General features: G+C 39.6%; 1 protein-coding gene across 13 annotated transcripts in view; it reads right to left on the bottom strand.

The window, feature by feature from the left end:
• ST7 (suppression of tumorigenicity 7) overlaps window positions 1-22023 on the bottom strand; it is a 237698-nt gene that overhangs the window by 111050 nt on the left and 104625 nt on the right. For all 13 annotated transcript variants that reach the window (XM_082692453.1, XM_082692455.1, XM_082692452.1 and 10 more), the window contains exon 2: window positions 8019-8101. In XM_082692453.1, the coding sequence (XP_082548579.1) occupies window positions 8019-8101 (83 nt within the window). The remainder of the gene's footprint in view (window positions 1-8018; window positions 8102-22023) is intronic.

The following is a 22023-nucleotide window of genomic DNA, read 5'->3' on the forward strand; positions in this document are numbered from 1 at the left end:
TGGAAAATAGGGTGTGATATGAGCTGCTATACCAGTAAGAAGGCAACAAAGGGACAAAGTGGGTGACACTAATCTCAGTGGAGATGACGGTAAGGCCTGCCTTCTGAGAATAAGGAAAGTAGGGATAGAATTGCAAACGTGAGAGTCGACGTAGTAGTTTGGATCTATATCTTGCAGGACAGAAGGACCAAAAACTATACTCAAGACCCACATCATATTTAAAATTTGTCAAGTACCCCATTAGCAATGCCTTGTGACCCCCTCCATACTATTTGGCAGAAGTAGAGAGAATGACCAAAAAGCACTGGCATTAGGGGTAGAGATCCAGGTTTGGAGCTGACCTAAAGTACCACTCTCCCACAGGGAAGGAAGAAAAATCTGGCAAAGGGATGAACAAACAAGACCCCTTCAGCTACCCTGCAAACCTAAAAGCTGAGTCTTTCCTGAAGATGGCTAGATTCTTCCCTAGCCAATAAGCCCTCTTCTTCCTGAACTACATATTCCATATACAAAACACTTCTTGTGAACCAGGGACTTCCCTATACCCTATACTTAAAAATGCTTCAAGATTCCCATACAGCAGCACCTTAGTAATTCCACACCAATTCCATTAAGCCCACAAGAAATACAAGGATGTCTCAGTCCGAAATTGGCTCAGTGCTTCTTAACGATTAAGTAGGTAATAATATCACAGGTGCATAGATATAGTGATGTTGGAGATTAAAAAGGGAACATGAAACTTTCATGTAGTCTGCTCCCAATAGAAAGATGGCAAAATTGACACCTGCTCTAAGTCTTTAGAAATATATCTGGTGGTATATTTGGGCAAAAGGGGGTCTTCTGTGCTTAAATGAGATATCAAGGCAGTGGGCATGGATTACATAATATTCATAATCTTTTTAGTTTCTTGTTAGAATTCCCAAATACATCCTTGTCTCTGCACCTAGTGAACCTTCCAGAGTCCGCCCCTACCCCGAACCCAACTCCACATGACAGACTGTCTTTCCCTTCTGGTTCCTGTTATGTTTTGTTTAGGAATACTGGCGCCCTATAGAAGGGGTCTTAGCTTCCCACTTCCTTGGTCTTAGTCAGTCCCTCCTCAGTCGTGTGCCCCTAAACAATGGAGGGGGGCTAAGTGAAGAACTGGTATTCATGCCCTTTACCCGTTTTCCTGGCCACCTATCACCCAAGTTTTAAGAAAAGAGAGAAGACAGCAAAGTGAGGTTTTCTTCAAGGTCAATAGTCAATGATCCATCTCCACCTCCATGTCTGTATGTTCACAGGATGAGATTTACCACTGTAGCATTAATGAGTATGGCCTGGAGAGGAGGGTCGCCCTCCCAGGGGTAGATCAGGAATCGTACTGACATGGGGAGAAGCCATCCTGCACCGTGGGCCTCGGGCCCTGCCAGTTCATGCCATGAGGCCGCTATCCTCGTGGTCCCTCTCCTGGAGATTCAGATTCAGAGTCAGTTGGTCTGGAGTGGTGGTTAGATCCATCGCTTTAAACAAGCTCCCCAGATCATTCTGACACAATCAGTTCATTCATTCACTCACTGGATCTCTGTGCTTTCAACAAATATTTTATGAGAGTCTACCCAGGCATTATATTATTGTATATAAAAAACAGATATGGTCCCAGTCTCTGTGAAGCTTCATTACACAGAGGACCAAGGCCATAAATGATGACACAAATAAAACATAATTATAAATTGTGGTAAGTATCCATGGTCAATTGGATAAAGAAAAAATGTCTCCTCCAGGGAAGGGTGTAGTGCCCATCCTTCTCTCTCTTTTCTCTTTTTCTTTTCTTTTTCCTTCTTTCCTTCTACCCCCTTTCTTACCTCCCTGACCCATTTCTATGGATCTATTAAAATAAAAACGTCAACTGTTAGATACTACTGCTACCCACTTTCTTGATCAACACCATTATGAGAGGCAGAATGATACTATGCCAAGGCAGCAGAAATTTAACTTCCAGTCCTCACTCCACCCTTACCTACTCAGGGTAACCTGAGCAAGTCATAAGCTTTCCGGATGCCTAATCTTTAAGTCTGTACTGGTTTAAACTGGATGGCTTCCGAGGGTTCTTTTCCCCAGCACTGCAAGTACATGATTTTCAAACATCTCAAATTGTGCTCAAATCTAAACTGATAAAGCCAAAGGGCAGTTTTGTCCCTTTATCTGCTATGCTCACACTCACCTTCTTCACTTCTGTATGTCTAATCATTAATCTGATCCACTCAAATACTCCTCTCTACAGTCAGAGCCTGACAGACACATGTCTACTCTCTGGCCTGGCACTTTGCTTGGTCTCCTGTGGAAAATCACTAATTTTTATGGTGACCCCAAGAAGCTAATCTGATAAAGCTGAATGAGCCTCAGTTTCCTCTAATCACCTGCAGGCTCCCCTACCATGTGATCCCCACAGCATCTCTCCTTCTTTATTGTATAGACAAGAGATAACTTGTTTCATAAATCAACACATTCTGACATTTATATGGAGCTTCCCACACCCTAAGAGCCCTTCCAATCAAGTTTCCCTAAGTCTTTTTTGACTGGTACCTCCAGAATCACCATCATTAGGGTGATCCACACATCTGTCAATTAAAGTGCTATCTCAAGTGCAAGTCAAGTTCTTTAGAGGGATACGGAAAAGTTGAAAGGATCCCTAACAATCTTCCAGTCCAACTTCCTTACTTTTGAACAGGAAGAGATGGAGGACATGATCAAAGAGATCCATATTCAAATTTTACCACTTCTCTACTATATAACTTTGATCAAATTATTTAACACTTGTGTCTGTTTATACTCAGCAGCATAAAGCCACTGCTTTATCTACCACTTAGAATTTTAAAGAGAATTAAATGAAGTAATATATGCAAAGTGCTTAATATCTGGCATAGAGTAGGGCCTCAATAAATGGACCTTTTGATATAACTTATTCCTAATTTCATCTCTTCTACACTTTGCCAAAAACATAATTTTTTACACGTAATCTATGAGCTGTCTTTTACTATTACTATTCTAATTTCCTCCCTCTTTAGTTCTTAATTCTCACTTTTTAAAATTATACCTTAGATGCCTCTTTTTATATCTATTCAATATATGTGTAAAATAGTGTAGGTGTAGAATGTAAAATGTGTAGGTGTAGAAGCATGTCTACATCCATGTTAATGGGGAATCTATGCATTAATGTCCATATAACATACAGCATTTTCCCCGTTCTACCAACATTTCGAAAAAATTAAAGAGAGCATTTTCTCCACATAACCACCTTCCCTCTCTCAAAAATAAAAAGAAAACCCAGAAATCTTCTCCACTGAAATGAACATTATTCTGAGAGGCTACTTTAAACAAACTGGACATGTCTTTGCTAAAGCAACTAAAAGACTAAATTGGTTGGTTTGGACTGTGAGGACAGGTGCAGTTCCTGTGGCTGGAACTGGACTGAGATGGGAAGCCTTGTGCCAAGAGGCCAAGAGGGCAGAGGGGCCGCTTGGAGTTAAGCAAGGGAGAGAGCTGGCCAGATGAGTATGTGGGCACAAGACCAAAAGGGAAGAGTGAAAGGTAGGTGGTGTAACCAAACTCTTTGCTGGCTTTCAACCTGCAAAATTAAGAAGAAGCAGTGATGTCTAGTAAAATACACATCGATTAGTACTCATCTGTTTTTCAACACATTAGTGTAAAAGACAGTAGCATTTGCCAAATACATTTTACTTTTATGTATATTTGTTCAGTCAGATGACTTTTTCAGGGTGTTTTTATGTGCCCCTCTTCTCCTAAGACAACACACTGCATGACAATTTCTGTCTCCAGCATAGGAATCCTGAGGTCCCCAAACAACCATTTCCCCAGAGGCATCCCTGTACTTTCAGTGTTCACTGCTCGGCTCTCTGTCCATCGCTCAGGGGAGAGCAGTTAGGTAATTGTCTCTCTGTGCCAGCAAACAAACCGCTAAGGAGCTGATCCTTTACCTCAGTGCTGCCTCTCCATGAATGCACTTGGCAGAAAAGAACAGTGGCTGAATAGAAACCTCAACCCTGGGTACATTTCAAGGGCTACCAAAGCTAAATCCTTAAAGGCAGGACAACACCAATGCCCATAATCTCTCAAGCGGGAGGCTTAAGCTATCAAGAACTATTCCTGCATCGTAGCGATTTTGCCCTCAGGAGGGACCGAGGATTTTTGAGCAAGGCCTTCCACAATCTTCAAACATCATGGGTTTTCTGAAGCTCAGAGTTTCACATCAAGCACAGCCAGTGCCTCCTTAGAAGGCTGCAGGACAGATGCCACCTGAGACGCTCCGCACTGCCTGTCTGGTTTCAGCAGCTGCCCCCCGCCCACCCCCTGACACACCAGGAGAGGTGGTCCGGCGGAGGGAGTCTTGCTCTGCTGAAATCCCTTCATTTGGAGAACAAGAAAAGTAAGCAGGTGGGATTTCACCTCCCTGAGTTGGAAGGTAAAAGGATTGCTGGGTCTAGCTTACCAGAGAAGAAGGAAATTACCCACACTCTGGCACTCAATTTATAGCCTAGCGAACCCACACCAAGATAAAATCCAGACCCGCCATTTGTCCCGCAAGCTAGAAAAACAGCTGAGAACTTAACCAGAAGATGATGAAATGTGTGACAGCCTGCCTGGGATGAACTCCTGCTTTTCACTATTTGCCAGAGATGTGACCTAAGGCCTGTTACTCACTTGCCTATGCTACCTATTCAGCCTATCCATTAGTAAAATGGTAACAAGGCTGGCAATTACCTCCTCCTACTGTTGTGAGGAGTAAATGAATTAGCATGTAAAGTGCTTAGATCAGTGCCTGGCACACAGTAAGCACCATCTAAGCGGGTAAACCATTCTTAAGTAAACACCCTTGAGGGAGGAATACACAAACAAAAAGCTATTTTCTGCATCAGAGTGAATTACTAATTTTTAGCATGAAATTGTTATTCAGATTACACCTAAAAATTCACTTTCTTTGGTTTGTTTAATCAAAAAATATTTCAAAGCTATTTTAGAAAGAAAATATTAAAATGTTATTTTAAATGTAAATAATTATTAGGTAAGGACTTGAAATACCTTCTCCTCTCCCCCCAAAAATATACATGCTAAAAGGCTGCCATGTTTTCAGCACATTTTCATTAATCATTTATCAAGCATTTGAAAGCATTTTCTAAGTTCGAAGATTTTCAGTCCATCAAGGAATATCAAGGTGGGAACCTGAGGACATGGGTTCTAGGCCTGACTTTGCCACAAACTAACATGTGCTTAAGCAAATCACCTTAGAGCTTTGTGAACAACTCTCTCTAGTATCCCTATTTTTCACATGTCCCCACAGAACAGAGAACACTTAGAGATGATGGGTATGCAGATCTGCATATAAGAGGCAATAAGGTACAAATTACTATACACACCTTATTTCAACCGATATCAAGGAGAAGTTTTAATATGCTTCCCTCCACCTTGGCTTGGTCTCTGTGCAGTATTGGGCTTTCTATGCAGATTTCCATTTATAAAACATCTTGGAGTGGTTTTTACTCATGTTCTTCACATTTCTGTCCCAGTAATATCAACTTCAAACATTTCCTCCCTTGGGTACAGCAACCCAGGTAATACAGCAGAGCAAGATTAACCTGAATATGCTTTGACCACAAAAAGAAATGTTCCCAAACTACCACCATTCCTTTAAGCTGTTTACAGGTTTCTGCCCTGCATACATTGCTCTACCCTACGAGCTCAAGCCTCTGAAACCCTCCACTGCTCTAGGTTCGTATATGTATTTGTTCCATTTATATGCCCTTCTCCCCTAAAACTTGTGTTTTTCTAGTGCTCTTCTCTTAACATCAACTCTGTCGTATCTTTTTTATTCTTATCTCTATAAAAATTAGTAATTAGTAATCACAGCATTATGTGTAGGCAAAAAAAAAATAAATAAATAAAACTTTCTCCTTAAAGGTCATTTAATTATATTAGTGTGATTACAGTAAATTAGATGGTACCCATGTAAGGTCACTTAAATTAAAAACAAAAAAACAAAAACCTACTTCGGGTGTTATACTTTATCACACTTAAAATTATTTAGAGCATAAACTAATAGAGCCATAGAGATGATTATTGTTGCTTTTGCCTAGTTGGAATTTTTGAAAGAAAGGAATAGGTAAATGGGGGTGCCTGGGTGGCTCAGTTGGTTAAGCGTCTGCCTTCAGCTCAGGTCATGATCAGGGTCCTGGGATTGAGCCCCACGTCAAGCTCCCTGCTCAGTCGGGAGCCTGCTTCTCCCTCTCCCTCTGCCATTCCCTCTGCTTGTGCTCTCTCTCTGTCAAAGAAATAGGGAAATGTAAATTTTGGAGGAAAAGAAGATAAAGGGAAGAAAAGCTTATAATGGCCAGGTCCACCTCAATACATTTAAAGAAACTGGGCTAACCACAATGAGATACCACCACAAACCAATCAGAATGGGTAAAATCAACAACTCAGTAAACAATAAATGTTGGCAAGGACGCAATAAAAGGGGAACCCTCTTATACTGTTGGTGGGAATGCAAACTGGTGCAGCCATGCTGGAGAAAAGTATGGAGGTTCCTCAAAAAGTTAAAAAAAAAAAACCGACGACCCAACAATTGCACTACTAGGTACTTACCCAAAGATACAAATATACATATTCAAAGGGGCGTGTGTGTGGAGGCCAAGAAAAATTAAGGCCATCCTACCTCAGGTTTAGCCTTAGCATTAAGTACAGCCATCTTAGCTCCGGCATCCATCTCAGAACCCTGTGCCCAATGGCTGAACTTTCCCCTACTTTACTTTAGTTCTAAGGACTCCCACCCTGCTTTAGTAACAGGAATCCCCACCCTGCTTTAGTAACAGGAAGCCCCACCGTGATGTGGTTCCAGCAACCCCCATCCTGCTTTAATAACAGGAACCCATAAATACCCCTGCCTTAACTAAGCTTGGGGTCCAAGTCCCTACTCCGCTGTGTCGGGTATACTTGGACCCAAGCTTAAGCTTGTCAAATAAACCCTCGTGTGATTGCATCGGTTTTGGCTCCTTGGTGGTCTCTTGGACATGAAAACTCGGGCAAAACAGCATGCACCCCAGTGTTTATAGCAGCACTATCCACAATAGCCAAACTATGGAAAGAGACTAGATGTCTATCAGTGGACAAATGGATAAAGAAGATATGGTATGTATCTACAACAGAATATTATCCATCCATCAAAACTTACTATTTTCTATGGCGCAGATGGAACTACAATGTATTATGCTAAGCAAAATACGTCAGTCAGAGAAAGACGAATACCCCATGATTTCACTCATGTGGAATTTAAGAAACAAAACTGATGAACAGAGGGGAAGGGAAGGAAAAATAAGACAAAAACAGAGAAAGAGGCAAACCATAAGAGACTCTTAACTATACAGAACAAACTAAGGGTTGCTGGAAGGGAGGGGAGAGGAAGGGGTAATTGGGTGATGAGCATTAAGGAGGGCACTTGATTTAATGAGCACTGGGTGTTATGTGCAACTGCTGAATCACTAAATTCTACCCCTGAAACTAGCAATACACTATTTGTTAACTAACTTGAATGTAAATAAAATCTAATAAATAAATAAAAATAAAGAAACTGGGCTGTATTTCTGATCTTGATTATGGTCAATAATCCATTTTAAAAAGAATGATGAAAAACATTTTTAGCTGAACTGGTTCACATGTATTTTACAGTGTCTCAGACACTAGAATTTGACACAGAATTGTCTTCCTTTATTTTCCATTTTCTTTATATTTTGTTTTTCCCCTTCAACAAAAGTAATATAAGACTATCTAAATTTTTAAAAAATATTTTAGATATATGCAACGTGGGCAATGGAAGGCCTCTATTGTCCAACCACCCAACATATACACACATACAAGATGAATCACCATAAGCTACTGGTATATATTCTTCCAGAATTATTTCCTGTACATATACTAACATGTTAGTAATCAGCATGCTTTCAGATAGGAAGGATTCTACCACTTACCAAAATGAGCCCTGATATTAGTGAGGAAGTGCCTGTCAGGGCCACGTAGAACTTCGGTGTTAATGTGTTCAAAAACATGCTCACTGAAAAAAAGAGAGAAGGAGAAGAATAAGGAACATATAAGTATGTCAATAAAACAGAGTGTTCCATTTTTCTGTCTGGTGAAATCATTTGTTTCAGATGACAAAAATTCTTAGAACCCTAACAAAATCCCATTAAAATGGCTCAGCATCACAAAGGCTCAGAATGCTAGGTGTCAAGGGCTACGTCCTGAAAGAAAATAGCCACATAAAAGAGAAAAAAGCAGCTTTTTAGTTTCTGCCTCCCAAAACTATTGCTGTGAATGGTCTTCATGGATTCATAACCACTGAGGATTCTAACCAAAACTGGTTACTAAACTGTCAGTCAAAAAGAGAAGATCTTATATATTTTGTGAGACCCACACATTAGAGTTCTTGATGACCCAACAAGGAATACTTCAACTTTAGAATAAATAGAAAGTAAGTACAGCTGATCCTTGAATGTGTAGGTATTCGAAGCAACAAACCTCCACACAGTAAAAAATCTGCCCATAACTTTTGACATCACCCAAAACTTCACTAAACAGTCTACTATCACCCAAAGACTACCAGTAACATAAAGACAATTAAGACGTATTTTGCATGTTATTTGCATTATATGCTGTATTATTACAATAAAATAAGCAAGAGAAAAGAAAATGTTAAGAAAACCATAAGGAAAAGAAAATACATTTCCAGTGCTATACAGTATTTATTGGGAAAAAAATCTACGTGTAAGTGGACACAGGAGGTTCAATCCCACGTTGTTTAAGGGTATATTTTTGGCAGTTATTAAAGATTTTAATACCATCGTTACCCCTAAGAAGAAAGGACAAATTGACAAAGTTAGCATGCATTACTAAAAGTTTTTTCACGTTACTTAAAAGACTGTTAGACTGCTCATCAAAACAAATGGAGTCAATGAAAAAAAGGTAAAAAATAAACCACTAAAAACGAATGTTCAGTCAAGAATCTTTCTGCCCAACTTCTGTCACTCTGTTCATATCAACTATACAGTTGATCTGGCTATCCATTAAGTAAAGTTCACTTCCAGATTTTATAAGTATATTTTAAGTCATTATCATTTGTACCTAAATATTACATGAAATTTTTATTATTACCAAAACAACAAGTGACCTAAAGAGCTATTTGCATGCATATTCACATTTCTTTACTGAGTCTGTTTGAGGAAAGGTATCACATTGGTCTAGTTTTAGAATGAAGGATGTTCGAAGTGGGGGTTTGGTATCATTAGGGGAAAATGCTTTGCCATTTGTCCTGAGCTCAGCCCAGAAAGCCAAGCCACCAGAAGGACCATAGATCCCATGTTCACTCATTCAACAAATACATCTCTCTGTTTATGAAAGAGACCATGGACAAGGAGTGAAGCATGAATCAGACGCAGTTCCCACCATCTAGAAGACCACAGTCTAGCTGGGAAATGAACAAGTAAACAAGCAATTACCATAAAGGTTGATAAGTGAATAGACAAGTCCTGAGCAAAGGATGTTATAAAAACACATAAAAGGTGTTGAACACTACATCTGAAACTACTGATATACTATAGGTTGGCTAATTGAATTTAAAACAAAACACACACACACACACACACGGGATGCACCTCAGGCCGAAGGCTGGAAAAGATGTCCAGGAGAATAAGTAGGAATTAACTAAACCAGCACAGGGAGGAGAAGGAACAGACAGAAGAGTAAGGTTAGCAGAATAAGAGGGCTGCTTCAAGATGCTGAGAAAAGATCACAGCCTTTCCTAACAGTTGTAGAGGCTGAGGAGGGAAGCAGCTTGAGCCATGGACGCTTCGCAGAGATGCTGATGTGGAAGGGCGCATGGATTCCATCCTTCCCGGCTACTGGCCCGCCCTCCCTTGCACCCACTCTGAACTGAGTTTGTTTGACTTGTGGGCTATCACTTGTAATCTCAAGAGTCTGAACTAACATAATGTGCTCAATGGATAGTCACAATTTGACAATGAGGACTCTTCTCGGGACACAGAGAAAGGCACAGAAGGCACAATCAGTCTAGAACTGCAGAGGGACAGCTGAGTTAAGGTTGGGTTTGCTTGGCCATTAAAATCCCAAAGATGTGCTGATTTGTCATTTCCCAAGCAAGTTAGTGGAAAAATGAAGATATTTTTTTTTTCATTTTTTAAAACCTTAAGAAAAAAAAAAAAAACATATAAGGTATTATTTGCCCCAGAGTACAGGTCTGTGAATCATCAGGTTTACACATTTCATAGTACTCACCATAGCACATACCCTCCCCAGTGTCCATAACTCAGCCACCCTAACCCTACATCCCGCCCCTCAGTAACCCCCAGGTGTTTCATGAGATTAAGAGTCTTACGGTTTGTCTCCCTCCCCATCCCATCTTGTTTCATTTTTTCCCTCCCTACCCCCCAACACCCTCCACCCTGTCTCTCATTTCCTTCTATCAGAGAGATCATATGGTAAGTCTTTCTCTGATTGACTTATTTTGCTTAACATAATACCCTTTAGTTCTATCCACATCATTGTAAATGGCAAGATTTCATTTCTTTTGATGGCTACATAGTATTCCAGTGTGAAGATATTTTTTAAAGGAAAAAATGAAACACACAAACCTAGAGCTTGTAACTGCCAGTCTGATTCTGAAGTGCCTAAAATTCTCAAAATTCCCATCCTCACACTATAAATAACCCCACACTCCCCATTATTTTTTTAAAAGTCACCAAAACAGAGTATTTGATTTATTTTATAGTTATGAACTCTCATTTCTGTATCATATACTTTTCAGTAGGTTTCTTGGGACAAAGTGAGTATAAAATTCTACAAAATCCACTTCTTAAAGAAAGAAGGAAAGATGTGCCTCAATTAGAAAAGTGACTTAGGAGCCTGCTGTAACTCCCCAGCAACAGAAGCACAGACCAATAGAGCGGAAACAGCTCCTGAAAATCATTAACTCAAGAATTAATTGATCAATGAAAAAGAAAATTATGTGAGTTATCTAGAGAGATAATACTATGCAGTGTTCCCATTTGGCTTCACTTACTTAAGATTATATAGCAGCGGTAATTAAAAATTAAAAGATACTTCTCTGGTATATCCAGTTGTAGAAAGCTACTAGAGTTGAGAGATCATGGAAGTCATTAAAAGAAAGAGAGACACACATATAGAATGAGAGTAGCATAAACAGAAACACTTCAGAGAGTGGGAAGGCTGCCTTTAATAATCTATTAACCTTACGGCCTTTCTGAATATCCTGGCTGAAATCACTAAGATGTGGCTTTTGGCAATTCTGGGCATAAATCATCAACACTTAATACTTGCCATTTCCATCTATCTATGTACTTAAAGTTAATAACAAAGCACTTTCACTATTAAAGAGTTTAATTCTCACTTCAGCTCCATGAGGTCAACATTATTATTCATGTATTTCACAGCTGGAGGCAGGCAAAGACCTGAAGGCCAGCAGGCCTGCCCCAACATTCAGGCTCATGGCATCACACGATGCATGCAGATATTGCTGACAAGGAAGAAAGAACAAAATAGCAAAAGGAAAGCCTTTCATTTCAAAGGGAGAAGAACTCTAAATAAATCACACTAAAAGATTGGATGTTTTTAATGCTGTACTTATTTTTACCTCTAACCTTTAAAGATAAGTTCCCTGTGATCTTATCATTGGTGTGGGCAGCCCCAGAGGGGAAAAGCAGGTAGGCACCGAGAAAGAAGGGAGAATCCAATGGAAGATTCCCTCATTAAATTAGGAGGGTTTCACGCTGCAGACCAGAATGCCTTAAAAACAAGGAATACCTTGCCTTGTTTCATCAGCAATGGGGGACACTAGCAATTATTTGTAAAAACATATAAGGGCCTGATAAAGTACCTAAAAACTGCCACAGAAAACTGTGGGGTATATGCTTTGAAACATAAACTGGATTTTTCCTGCTACAGACATATTTGACTATTTCTTCCATACCTGCTGGGTTAGCAAAATAAATTAAAAAACAAAGGCTAATCTAGCTTTGTGAGGAACAGATTCATAAAATTTCAATAATGTCCTATTAACCTAGATACAAAGATTGATACATCAGAAGACTTTTCATCTGATCTAGCAGGGCACTCCTAACAAGTCACTGCTCCAAGAACACTGCCGAAGTTGGTCAAGGGCAGCCTCGGGGACTGAATCATGGAGCCTTCTGATGATGCCCAATTCTAACTTAGTACAGTCTCCCCATTTAATAAAGCATGGCTCTGAGAAGAAACTAGGTAGGAGGGATGGGTACATGGACTGAAAATTAAATGACCTAGGGGTGCCTGGCTGGCTCGGTCAGTAGAGCATGTGACCCTTGATCTCAGGGTTGAGTTTAAGCACTATGTTGAGAATAGAGATTACTTAATTTTAACAAACAAACAACCCTTTCTTAAAGACAATTAAATAACCTCTCTAGGTTATTTAATTAGGTCACAGCAGAGAGGAGGTAACAGGTCAGCTATGGAAGTGAGGGATCACTCCTATGAGCAGGGATTACTCAGGAATCATGTGGAATGGCCCTGTGAGGCTGTGTCTGTGAGAAGCCAGCCACATTTCTGTCTCTCAACACAATAACAGCCTTCTTTCATGTTCTTTAGAGCACTAGCAATCCCCAAACCACACTCCTGGAAAAGACCTCTGCAGAACAGGGTGAACACATAATCCTGTGTTTGTCTCCTCAGACATATGCTACCTCACACACAGAGAAGCCCTGGAATGGAAAGGCTAAGGCAGCATCAAAGACTTGGAGGTACTGGCTAGAAAGAACGGAATTAGCAGTGTGGTAAATTCTATAACACCAAAAATTATTGTCCTGTGTTCCTTTTAATGCCTTTCTAAAATATGGTATGTGAAATAGAAAAACTTTAAAAAGTTATAAAATAACAATCATTAACCACTGAATATGTTAGAAATAAAGTCCCTAGGGAGAAAAGTTGAAGAAACTAAGTTTATTTAGGCTGGGCAAAGAAAAAACTGAAGAGATTTTAGGTAAAAGCATTACCTCTGGGAGAGAAAGACAGGGTTAGGAGCCTTGGTCTGTAACTTGTGACATCAGCTGTGATGTGTAGGGCCCAGTAAAGCCTCACACCTTCTCAGGGCTGCTGTGAGGCTCAGAGGAAATGTGCATTCCCTCAAAACTCCAGCACAGGCTCCCTGGGGGCTGACCCCAGCTGGAAGCTGGGAAGCACTGGTCCTGCCTGTCCCCCACCCCCGAAAGACTCATAATCCAATGGGTGAGAGAGGCAAGGAAATGGGTAAGCAAGTATCGAAGAGCACACATCAGTGAATTATAAAAGCACAGAGAACCCAAAGGGATTAGGACATCAAGAAAAATTTCTGCCAAGAAATAGCATTCTGTCTGAGACTTGGAAGATGAATCATGAGTTATACAGATGTGGCCTGCAGCTGCAGGGGCGAAGGGACCGTGAGAGGTAGAGCTGTAGAACATTCCACACAAGTACTGCAGCTCAGGGGCCTGAAGGTGCGAGCCCACTATAGGAAAGGGAATTGCAACACAGGTGCCACAGACTTACATGTGGGTGTTGAGGCACTGGTGGGGAATCAGTACTAAAGACGTGAAGCTACTTTCAAAAGTGCCTGAGGTACAAATACGTGGAATACGGACAAATAGCGAATGGATATTCTCAGAGGAGATAAATTAGAATGGATCCAAACTGTATTTCTAAAACTTAAGGGTATTCACTGCTGTTTAGTCTCCAAGATCATCTACAGAACACTTCTCACTAACAACCACATGCAAGGGGAAGCTGTACACTGTAGCCTAAATGAAAAAGTACTTAAGGAATAGGGGACTCTGGTTTGCTTACTTTTCTTGTAAATAAGGTAACATATATCTCAACACAGGCCCAAATCTATACTTTGGAGGCTGTTTCACTGCCCAATAAATAAGAATAAAATCTATTTTGTTGCAGGGTTGCTGTAAAGGCACTAGTGTAGATAAGGTGCCTAACACAGCAAACCTCAGCAAATAATGTGTATTATCGCTGTCTTTATTTATGTTCACGTTACTCTTCCTTTTTATTTAGTTATTAGAGAGAGATAGAAATGAGTGGGGGGAGGAGCAGAGGGAGAAGCAGACTCCCCACCGAGCATGGTGCCCGATGTGGGACCCGATCCCAGGACACTGAGATCATGACTGGAGCCAAAGGCAGATGCTTAACAACTGAGCCACCCAGGCGCCCTATGATACTCTTCCTTTTGTGATATTACACCTCATGCTGGTCCGATTGTAAAAAAAAAAAAAAAAAAAAAACAGAAGAAACTTGGCTGACTGTTAATATCAGCAGGAGCAGTAGCAGCAGTACACCAGCCTTTACTGAGCACCAGCTTCTGTGTACCGACCACTGTGGTACAGACCACAGCCCAAGAACTAAGTCACCTAAATGGAAGCACCAGGTAGTTAAAGGGCCCTTTTAACTGAATTCTAATTGCTAGAGGTGGTAATAAAGAAGAGGGTGAGATTGAAAGCAGCCATTTTAGAAAGCAAAGAAATTACTGAATCCCTTACTCAGCCATGTGATCCTAAATCTCTGATCTTTGCCTTACTAGATGCTGTGGGAACAGTCAATTCAGCCACAGTCCACAAGGAAACCTGCAATCCCGTTCCTTAGCTTTCTTCAAGTCCCCATGTAGCTTACGGCATAAGCTGTATTAAAGCCTAAACTATAACCTAAGCATGATGGTTTACTAAGATTTTAAATACAAAGAACAAATCATGAAGGCTACAGTACCTTCCAAGTCCTGAGACAGCAATATCAAGATGGACTAGAAAATTGTCCATTTCATGCAAAGCAACATTTCTGATTTAATTACAGGAAGTACACAGAGTCCCATGTCTACAGTACATTAAGACACATGCTAGTCTTGAAGGAACTTTCTATCAAACTGTTTTCTCAGACCTCCAAAGCGGGTTTGGGAACATACAGGAATAGTTTAATCCATCACTTGCATTTTTCTATGTGAGAATAGGGAATATTCTCTTCTTTCATTTCATTGTTCTTCCAACCCAACTCTCTTTTCCCTCCCATCAGATTCGAAAAAGTAGAGTTGCAACTTCACTTCTCTTCCTCATTTACCAAGGGACAAAAAACTGAAAAATGTTTTATCTTATACATATGCTAATTTTGAGCAGATTTCCAGATGGCACAGCTTTTAAAATGAAAAAAAAACTTGCCCTTTTCTCACAATGACACTGTGATGGATCAACTCTAAAGCGACCCACAATGATCCCTACCTCCTGGTGTTACATCTTTATGTAACTCACTCCCCCTGGATATGGGTGGGACACGTGACTTGCTTCTAGCAAACAGATATGTAAGATATTGTCTCAGTAGCAGACATGCTGGAGATTGTCCTTGTAGTGTAATAAAGAGAATGACCACGTTGAGAGGACTATGTGGCAATGGACCATAAGCAGCCTCTAGCGGCTGATGCCAGCGGCCAGTATGAAACTGAAGCCCTCAGTTTGACAATGGTTTCTGCCAACAGTCTGAGTTAACTTGGAAGCAGATTCTTCCTCAGTTGAGTTTTCAGGTAAGATCACAGCCAACTCAACACCTTGATTATGGCTTTATAAGACCCAGAGCAAATGTCCAGCTAAGCTGTGCCTGTAATTCCTGCCCCACAGAAAATGTGAAATAATAAATATGTGTTGTTTTAAGCTGCTATATTTGTGGAAATTTGTTATGCAGCAATATAAAATTGGTGCAGTCATGTATAATTCATGGAAGTGAAAATCAGTGTGGATATCTGATAACTGTGGCTAACTGCAGTATGCCCAGAAAGAGTGTTAAGATACGCCAATTTTATCTACCCCAGAGCTTCTTTTCCCACTGTTCATAAATAAATGCAACTTCAACCTCTGTTGCCATGGCAACGTGTCATTCCACATGCTCATCCATAATTGTCTTTGTAAATCAACTAATATTAAAATAGAAGCTCAGAGTAATGTTTTAATAATGAAATCAAGCATCTCCATTTTGCCCCAGTAAATGGACTTTCTTTTTTCTAGGCACATATTAAATATCCAACATCTGCATGTTCCCAAAAAATCAGTTTTACATCTAGGCACAGCATCATTCAAGAGAGGATTAAAAACACACCATAAGCCCTTTTTCTCATGTGTTGCTTTTGCTTCTCCTCTCATTGCCCTTCACCTCAGTCTCCTTGGGCTCTGATAGCATCTCAAGATTTTATGCATTACAATTCCCTTGATAAATCCTGTGGAATTTACCCTGGTGAGGAAGACATGGAAGTATAATTTTAGACCCATTCCAATGGCAAGAAATCCTCATAAATCATTCTGTCTACTCTTCTCTTTACCCTTGACGTTGCCTTGGCAACTTTACAGGTATACTATTTCTGCTTTACTGGGCATCTGGTTCCACTGAGGAGTAGAGCAAGCACATTCCTTCTTTCTTTTCTCAGCTGTGATCTGGGAAACTATATCAGAGTGTTCATTCTTCATGGCTTCTTATCTCTTGCTTCTGTCAAGCCCTGAAGGAATGTCCAAAGCCAGGTTACATACAAACTTCAGGAACCCTCAAGGGCAAGTGAGGCAAGATCTCAGATTATCTGTTCACTTTTATTTACAAATAGGCTAATAATGAACTCTACCCTGACCAAGAACAGGAAAGTGGCTTATATAAGTCTTGCAATTTTAGCCATTTAAAATACGTTTCGGGTGCGTGGGTGGCTCAGTGGGTTAAGCCTCTGTCTTCGGCTCAGGTCATGATCTCAGGGTCCTGGGATTGAGTCCCACATCGGACTCTCTGATCAGCAGGGAGCCTGCTTCCCCCACCTCTCTGCCTTCTTATGAGCTCTGTCTGTCAAATAAATAAAATCTTTAAAAAAAATTTAAAAAATTAGTTTCAATTTAGGGTTGAAGACCACTTTATGAATTTTTCTGTTTCTCATGAACTATTAACCTCTCACTGGCCTCAATCCCCCTGCAACCAACACAGGGCAGGCTCCAGGGAGCTACAGGCACCTATATTCTAAAACATCACTCAGCAAATGCTCTGCATTTATTAACACCAGCTTGTCCTTTCATTTATCCAAAATGTACTTAACTATAAAGAAAAGTACAAGACGCTGAATCAGAGAGTGGAGCTAGGAAATAAAATGATATAATGAGACTGATGATCCCCTTGAGAAGGGAAAATAAGACGTTCACACAAATAACACAAAAGAGAGCTACAGAAGAGAATCTAGAGGAAGAAAATATTTCTTCTAGTCAAAAGAATCAGAAAAGCTTAATAAACGGGATGTCTTCCGTCTGGGCTTTAAAAGAAGGAAAAGCTTTTATCATTAGATTGGAGAGAAGGGAAGGGAAGGTACCGAAGGTACCGACGCCACACAGACAGCGGCACATACACAAAAGCAAGGGCTGGAGTACCATGGTAGGATGAGAAGCAGCAGTGGGAGATTAGGCTAGCTCAAATGCCAGGTGGAGAAAATCAGACTTCCTCAGTGAGAAAATACTCATTGAACAGTGATAAGATACCCATCTAGTAATGGTGAAAAGGTGTGGGAAACGTACAGCTCTGAGAGTTCCCTCAGAGGGAGACCTCCTATAATACCACCAGGGTGGGAGGTCGGGCATATCAGATTTGCAGAGGTAAATTCAACCCTGTGTGGCTCTTAACAGTATGACATAAAGTGTGAGAATCTGGAGAATGTTGGCAAAGTGGGGCCAAAGTCAAATTGCAAGTGATCCTAGACAGTAAGTGGTAAGGAATTATGGCAGCAAGCATAGGCTACTTCCACAGGAAGTCTGGCAGGAAAGAGAAAAAGAGAATTTATCATTAAGTGGAGTGAAGTTAAAAGAAAATATAAATAGCACCATAGGAACTACTAAGTGAATTAGGAATAAAATTTAAACCTTTATTCCAATGCAACAAGATCCACCCTGAGAAATCCAATAATGACTCACTCTTACACCAAACTTTTAAAGACGTAGGATTAATCATAGGAAATGTGTTTACTTTCTCTGAGATTCTTCTTTTTATGTAGCTCTTAAAGAATAATTATAGAGTGAAGCACTTTAAGGGACATAAGCTTGAACCTGACAGTTACATATATGTATATTCCTATTTTTCAGTTGAGATTAAATGACAAAACAAAAATAAATCTGTTTTCGACTCTATTGACACTGATTTTTTCGCTTTCTGTTAGTTGACTTGCTTTGTTTTGAAACCCTCTGCTAACTTAGAGCTGAAAAGTTTGCCTCAAAGGAAGACAATAGTTTGGGCCAAAGAAGCAACTGTAACCCATAGGGTAGTAAAATTCAAATCTGATTTTAAGTTAGGTTTTTATTTTCATTGCGTTCCCTAAAAGTTCAATGACTAATTTACTTCTCTTCTGAGGGAAAAGCTGCCCTAAAACACATGGTCTTCTGGAAGCTGTGTTATGGCTGTCTCTATCTGGGTGACATGCCTAACCAAGAGAGGTAAGAAGCCACAGGGGAAACCACTAGACAGACCAATATTTTAAGTATTCAGGTGTTCCAACTGCCCAGTTGTTCAAATCCTGGCTTTATTATTTTCAATTCCAGGAGCTAGATTTGGCTTTGCATGTGCATCAGATGAGTGGTTAGTACTCCAGAGGACACCTAAAATGATCTCCCCAGGTCCAGGGCTGGCAGCAGATTATTAAGTGGCGAATCACAAACACACGTAGCTCTAAGTAAGGTCTATAGGTGACAGTAAACGGAAATTTGAACACTGGTATTTTCAAATCTCAGGAAGCCAGTTTTTCTTAAAAGGTATTAAAAGATGCATCTAAATTCCAGAAGCCTTTTGTCATCCCTAATATAAATGCTGCCAATTCCTAAAAATGGCCTTTCTCTCCCTTTTGAATCTATTCTTCCTATCTTGAATAGTTTTCAGACATTGTCATGCCTCACTGTGAATGACCCATTCATCTGTAATGTAAAAGAAAGAACAAAGAAACGAATGACAGAATGAAAGAGAAAGGAAGGAAGAAATGTACATGTTTTTAATTAACAACTGTCTAATTAAAGCAGGCAGTTTACCTCCAGGTACATCAGTAGTTGGTTAAAACCCAAGGTTAATGAGGCCACAGTCCTAAGTCTGAGTCAGTCAACCTCATGCCAAGAAATCCTACAGCACAAACTCAGAAGGCACCCCTGACTAGTTGTATTACAAACCGTATTACCACTGAAAGGTCAATTATCATGTTACTGTTTTAAAAGAAACAAACCCATTTTAAAAGAAAAAAAGTGGATTTTCAAGGTAGTTTTTCCAAAACATTCTAAAAAATATATAGAAAAAATATTTTTTAAAATACCACCATGACCCCCAACCCAGCACTGCCAAAAGGGAAGAGAAAAAAAAAGAAAAACTAGCACACACAGCTCTGCTAATGATAACACAGAAAGGCTAAGTTTCTCTTGGGAATAATTTGCTAAGATAAAATAATGCTGACAGACGTAAAGACTAAATCATAAAGAAATAACTTAACATGACCACTCAGTAAGCAAATACAGTAAGTAATTTGCAAAAATGTCACCTTCAGTATAATTTAGATCATTGTCTGTAAATGTCCAACATCATTGTTATGGGGGAAAAAAAGTCTTATCAGGCCATACTTTTAAATACTTGTTCCAGTTCAACAGACAAATACTGTGGAAAGAAGGGCTAATAGTTACTGACCATCTACCAAGGGCTACTATGTGTTAGGCACTATTCTGGGTGTTTAATGTATATTTTTAATCATTTATTCCCACCACAGCCCTGCAAAGTTAGATTACCCTCATTTTCTATGGATGAAACTAAGACTTATGAGGTTAAATGACTCCCCCAAGGACACACAGCTACTAAGGGCTGAACCTTAATTTGAACACAGATCTACCTGATCACAAAGCCTGTGCTCTTTCCCTTTTGGAACATACCTTTCTTCTGAATAACTGACCCTACATTTAGGGAGACACAACAAAGAGAAATGTCTAAGTTTCAGATCTGCTTTTAGAGTTTCCAGTGCTCACTGCCTTTTCTGAAATGGCAGTCTGGTGCTTGCTCCAAAGCCTGGCCCGATGGTTGGGTTCAGGAAGCCCTCTGGGATCTGAGAGCAAGGGGCTGCCCCAAACCACAGTCTCAGTCTAGGGCATGCAGGCCTGGCAATGACTTCCTCCTGAGTTGGGGGTAAGGGAGGATGGCAGCTGATTACCGAGCCATTCATTACCACACAAACCTCATGTTAAATAACTGACTCTCCCTTAAGGCTATTATTAGCAATGAAGGATGATGTCTGCACATCCCAATACATCCTATTCTGTATTCTATTTTATTCTCTACCTTGTTCATTTATCTCACTGTGGATCAAGACTAAATCAGGGCCAGATATTTTACACAGAAAGAGGCAGCACTGTATAATGTCTTAAAATTAAAGTATTCAGACCTGCCACACATATGTTATTACCCTGGCTTTAGTGGGGATTCATTAGAGTGGCAAGAAGCTCCTAGGGCAGTGTTGGGTACCAAATCATATCAGCTCTTTGTACAAGAGCTATTACAGTAATTATATCTACAAAACTGTGGTTCTAGTCTAATCACATAATTATGGCCTTAATCAACACTTGAGGTAGTATCCTTTTACGTTTTCAAGTTATAATTATTTTTGCTTTTATTTTGAAACAAAATAACTAATATATTTTCTACTAGAGTGAGGTCTGCTAAAACAGAAAGAAATCGAAAGCCTCCTAAAGTTACCATACCCAAGAAAGCTTGTCATACTTTTTACTGAGAATCCTATAAATGCTGTGTTTGACTCTTTTTCATTTTGGACTTAGGTTCTGGTATGATATACATAGCTCCAAACATTCAATGGATATAAAACTCAGGGACATAAATAATAATATATTAAAACATATAACTTGCAAGGCTTCCCTTGTGCAAATGTGGTGATTATACACTCAACTAAAGAGTTTGAATACCTAAACACAGGATGTTTAACCCTAGAATATTATCTATATAAATTAAAAGATTTAAACTTGTCATTTTCAAATTTAGTTGTTAACATCATCCTAAAAATGATGAAATCTTGTTCATCCACTTGTCCATCTTTGAAGTTTTGTACATCTGAATTAAGCATATATCGGTTGTTGGTTTTTTAATTACTATGCATCTAGGAATTCAAGATATTTGGCAAAATATATTTATAAATATATTATTTTAAAAGCAAAAAAAAAAAAAAAGAAAAAAAGAAAACTAACTATCCAAGAGGAAAAATGGTTAAACACTATATACCCATTATGACAGAATAGTACATAGCCATTAAAAATCATATCATAAATGACATGAAAAATGATTACCACCTTTTAGTATAAAAAAATAGAGAGACAGCAGGTGGGTGGCTCAGTCAATTAAGTGTGTGACTTTGGCTAACGTCATGATTCCAGGGTTCTGGGATCCTGCTGTGAAGGGCTCTTTGCTCAGTGGGGAGTCAGCTTCTCTCTCTGACCCTCCCCCTCTCAGCTTGCTCTCTCTCTCTAATAAATAAATAAAATCTTTTTTAAAAAGCAGAATATATAACTTAATAGTTTGACACATTTTATTCAAAAATTTGCTCACTGAATAGGTACAGTTCCTAAGCACAGAAAAATACATGGAGGTTACAAGGCAAACTTTCCAATAGTGCTCACCTCTGAATGGTAGAACTACAATGTGGGTTTTTTTCCTTCGCTGTAGTCTTGAAACTTTCTACTATATGCATTATTGTTTTTTGATCAGGGCGGGGGGTGGGGAGCAAAGATTTTCAAAGCATGACATAAAACTAGAAATCATATAATAGTAGTCTTTGGAGGTGGGATTACATGGAACTTTCATTTTATACTTTCTACATTCTCTATAGTCTGAAATCTTCTACGCACATGTATT

The sequence above is a fragment of the Mustela nivalis genome (genome assembly GCF_964662115.1).
Source record: "Mustela nivalis genome assembly, chromosome: 12".
Taxonomy (NCBI): Eukaryota; Metazoa; Chordata; class Mammalia; order Carnivora; family Mustelidae; genus Mustela; species Mustela nivalis.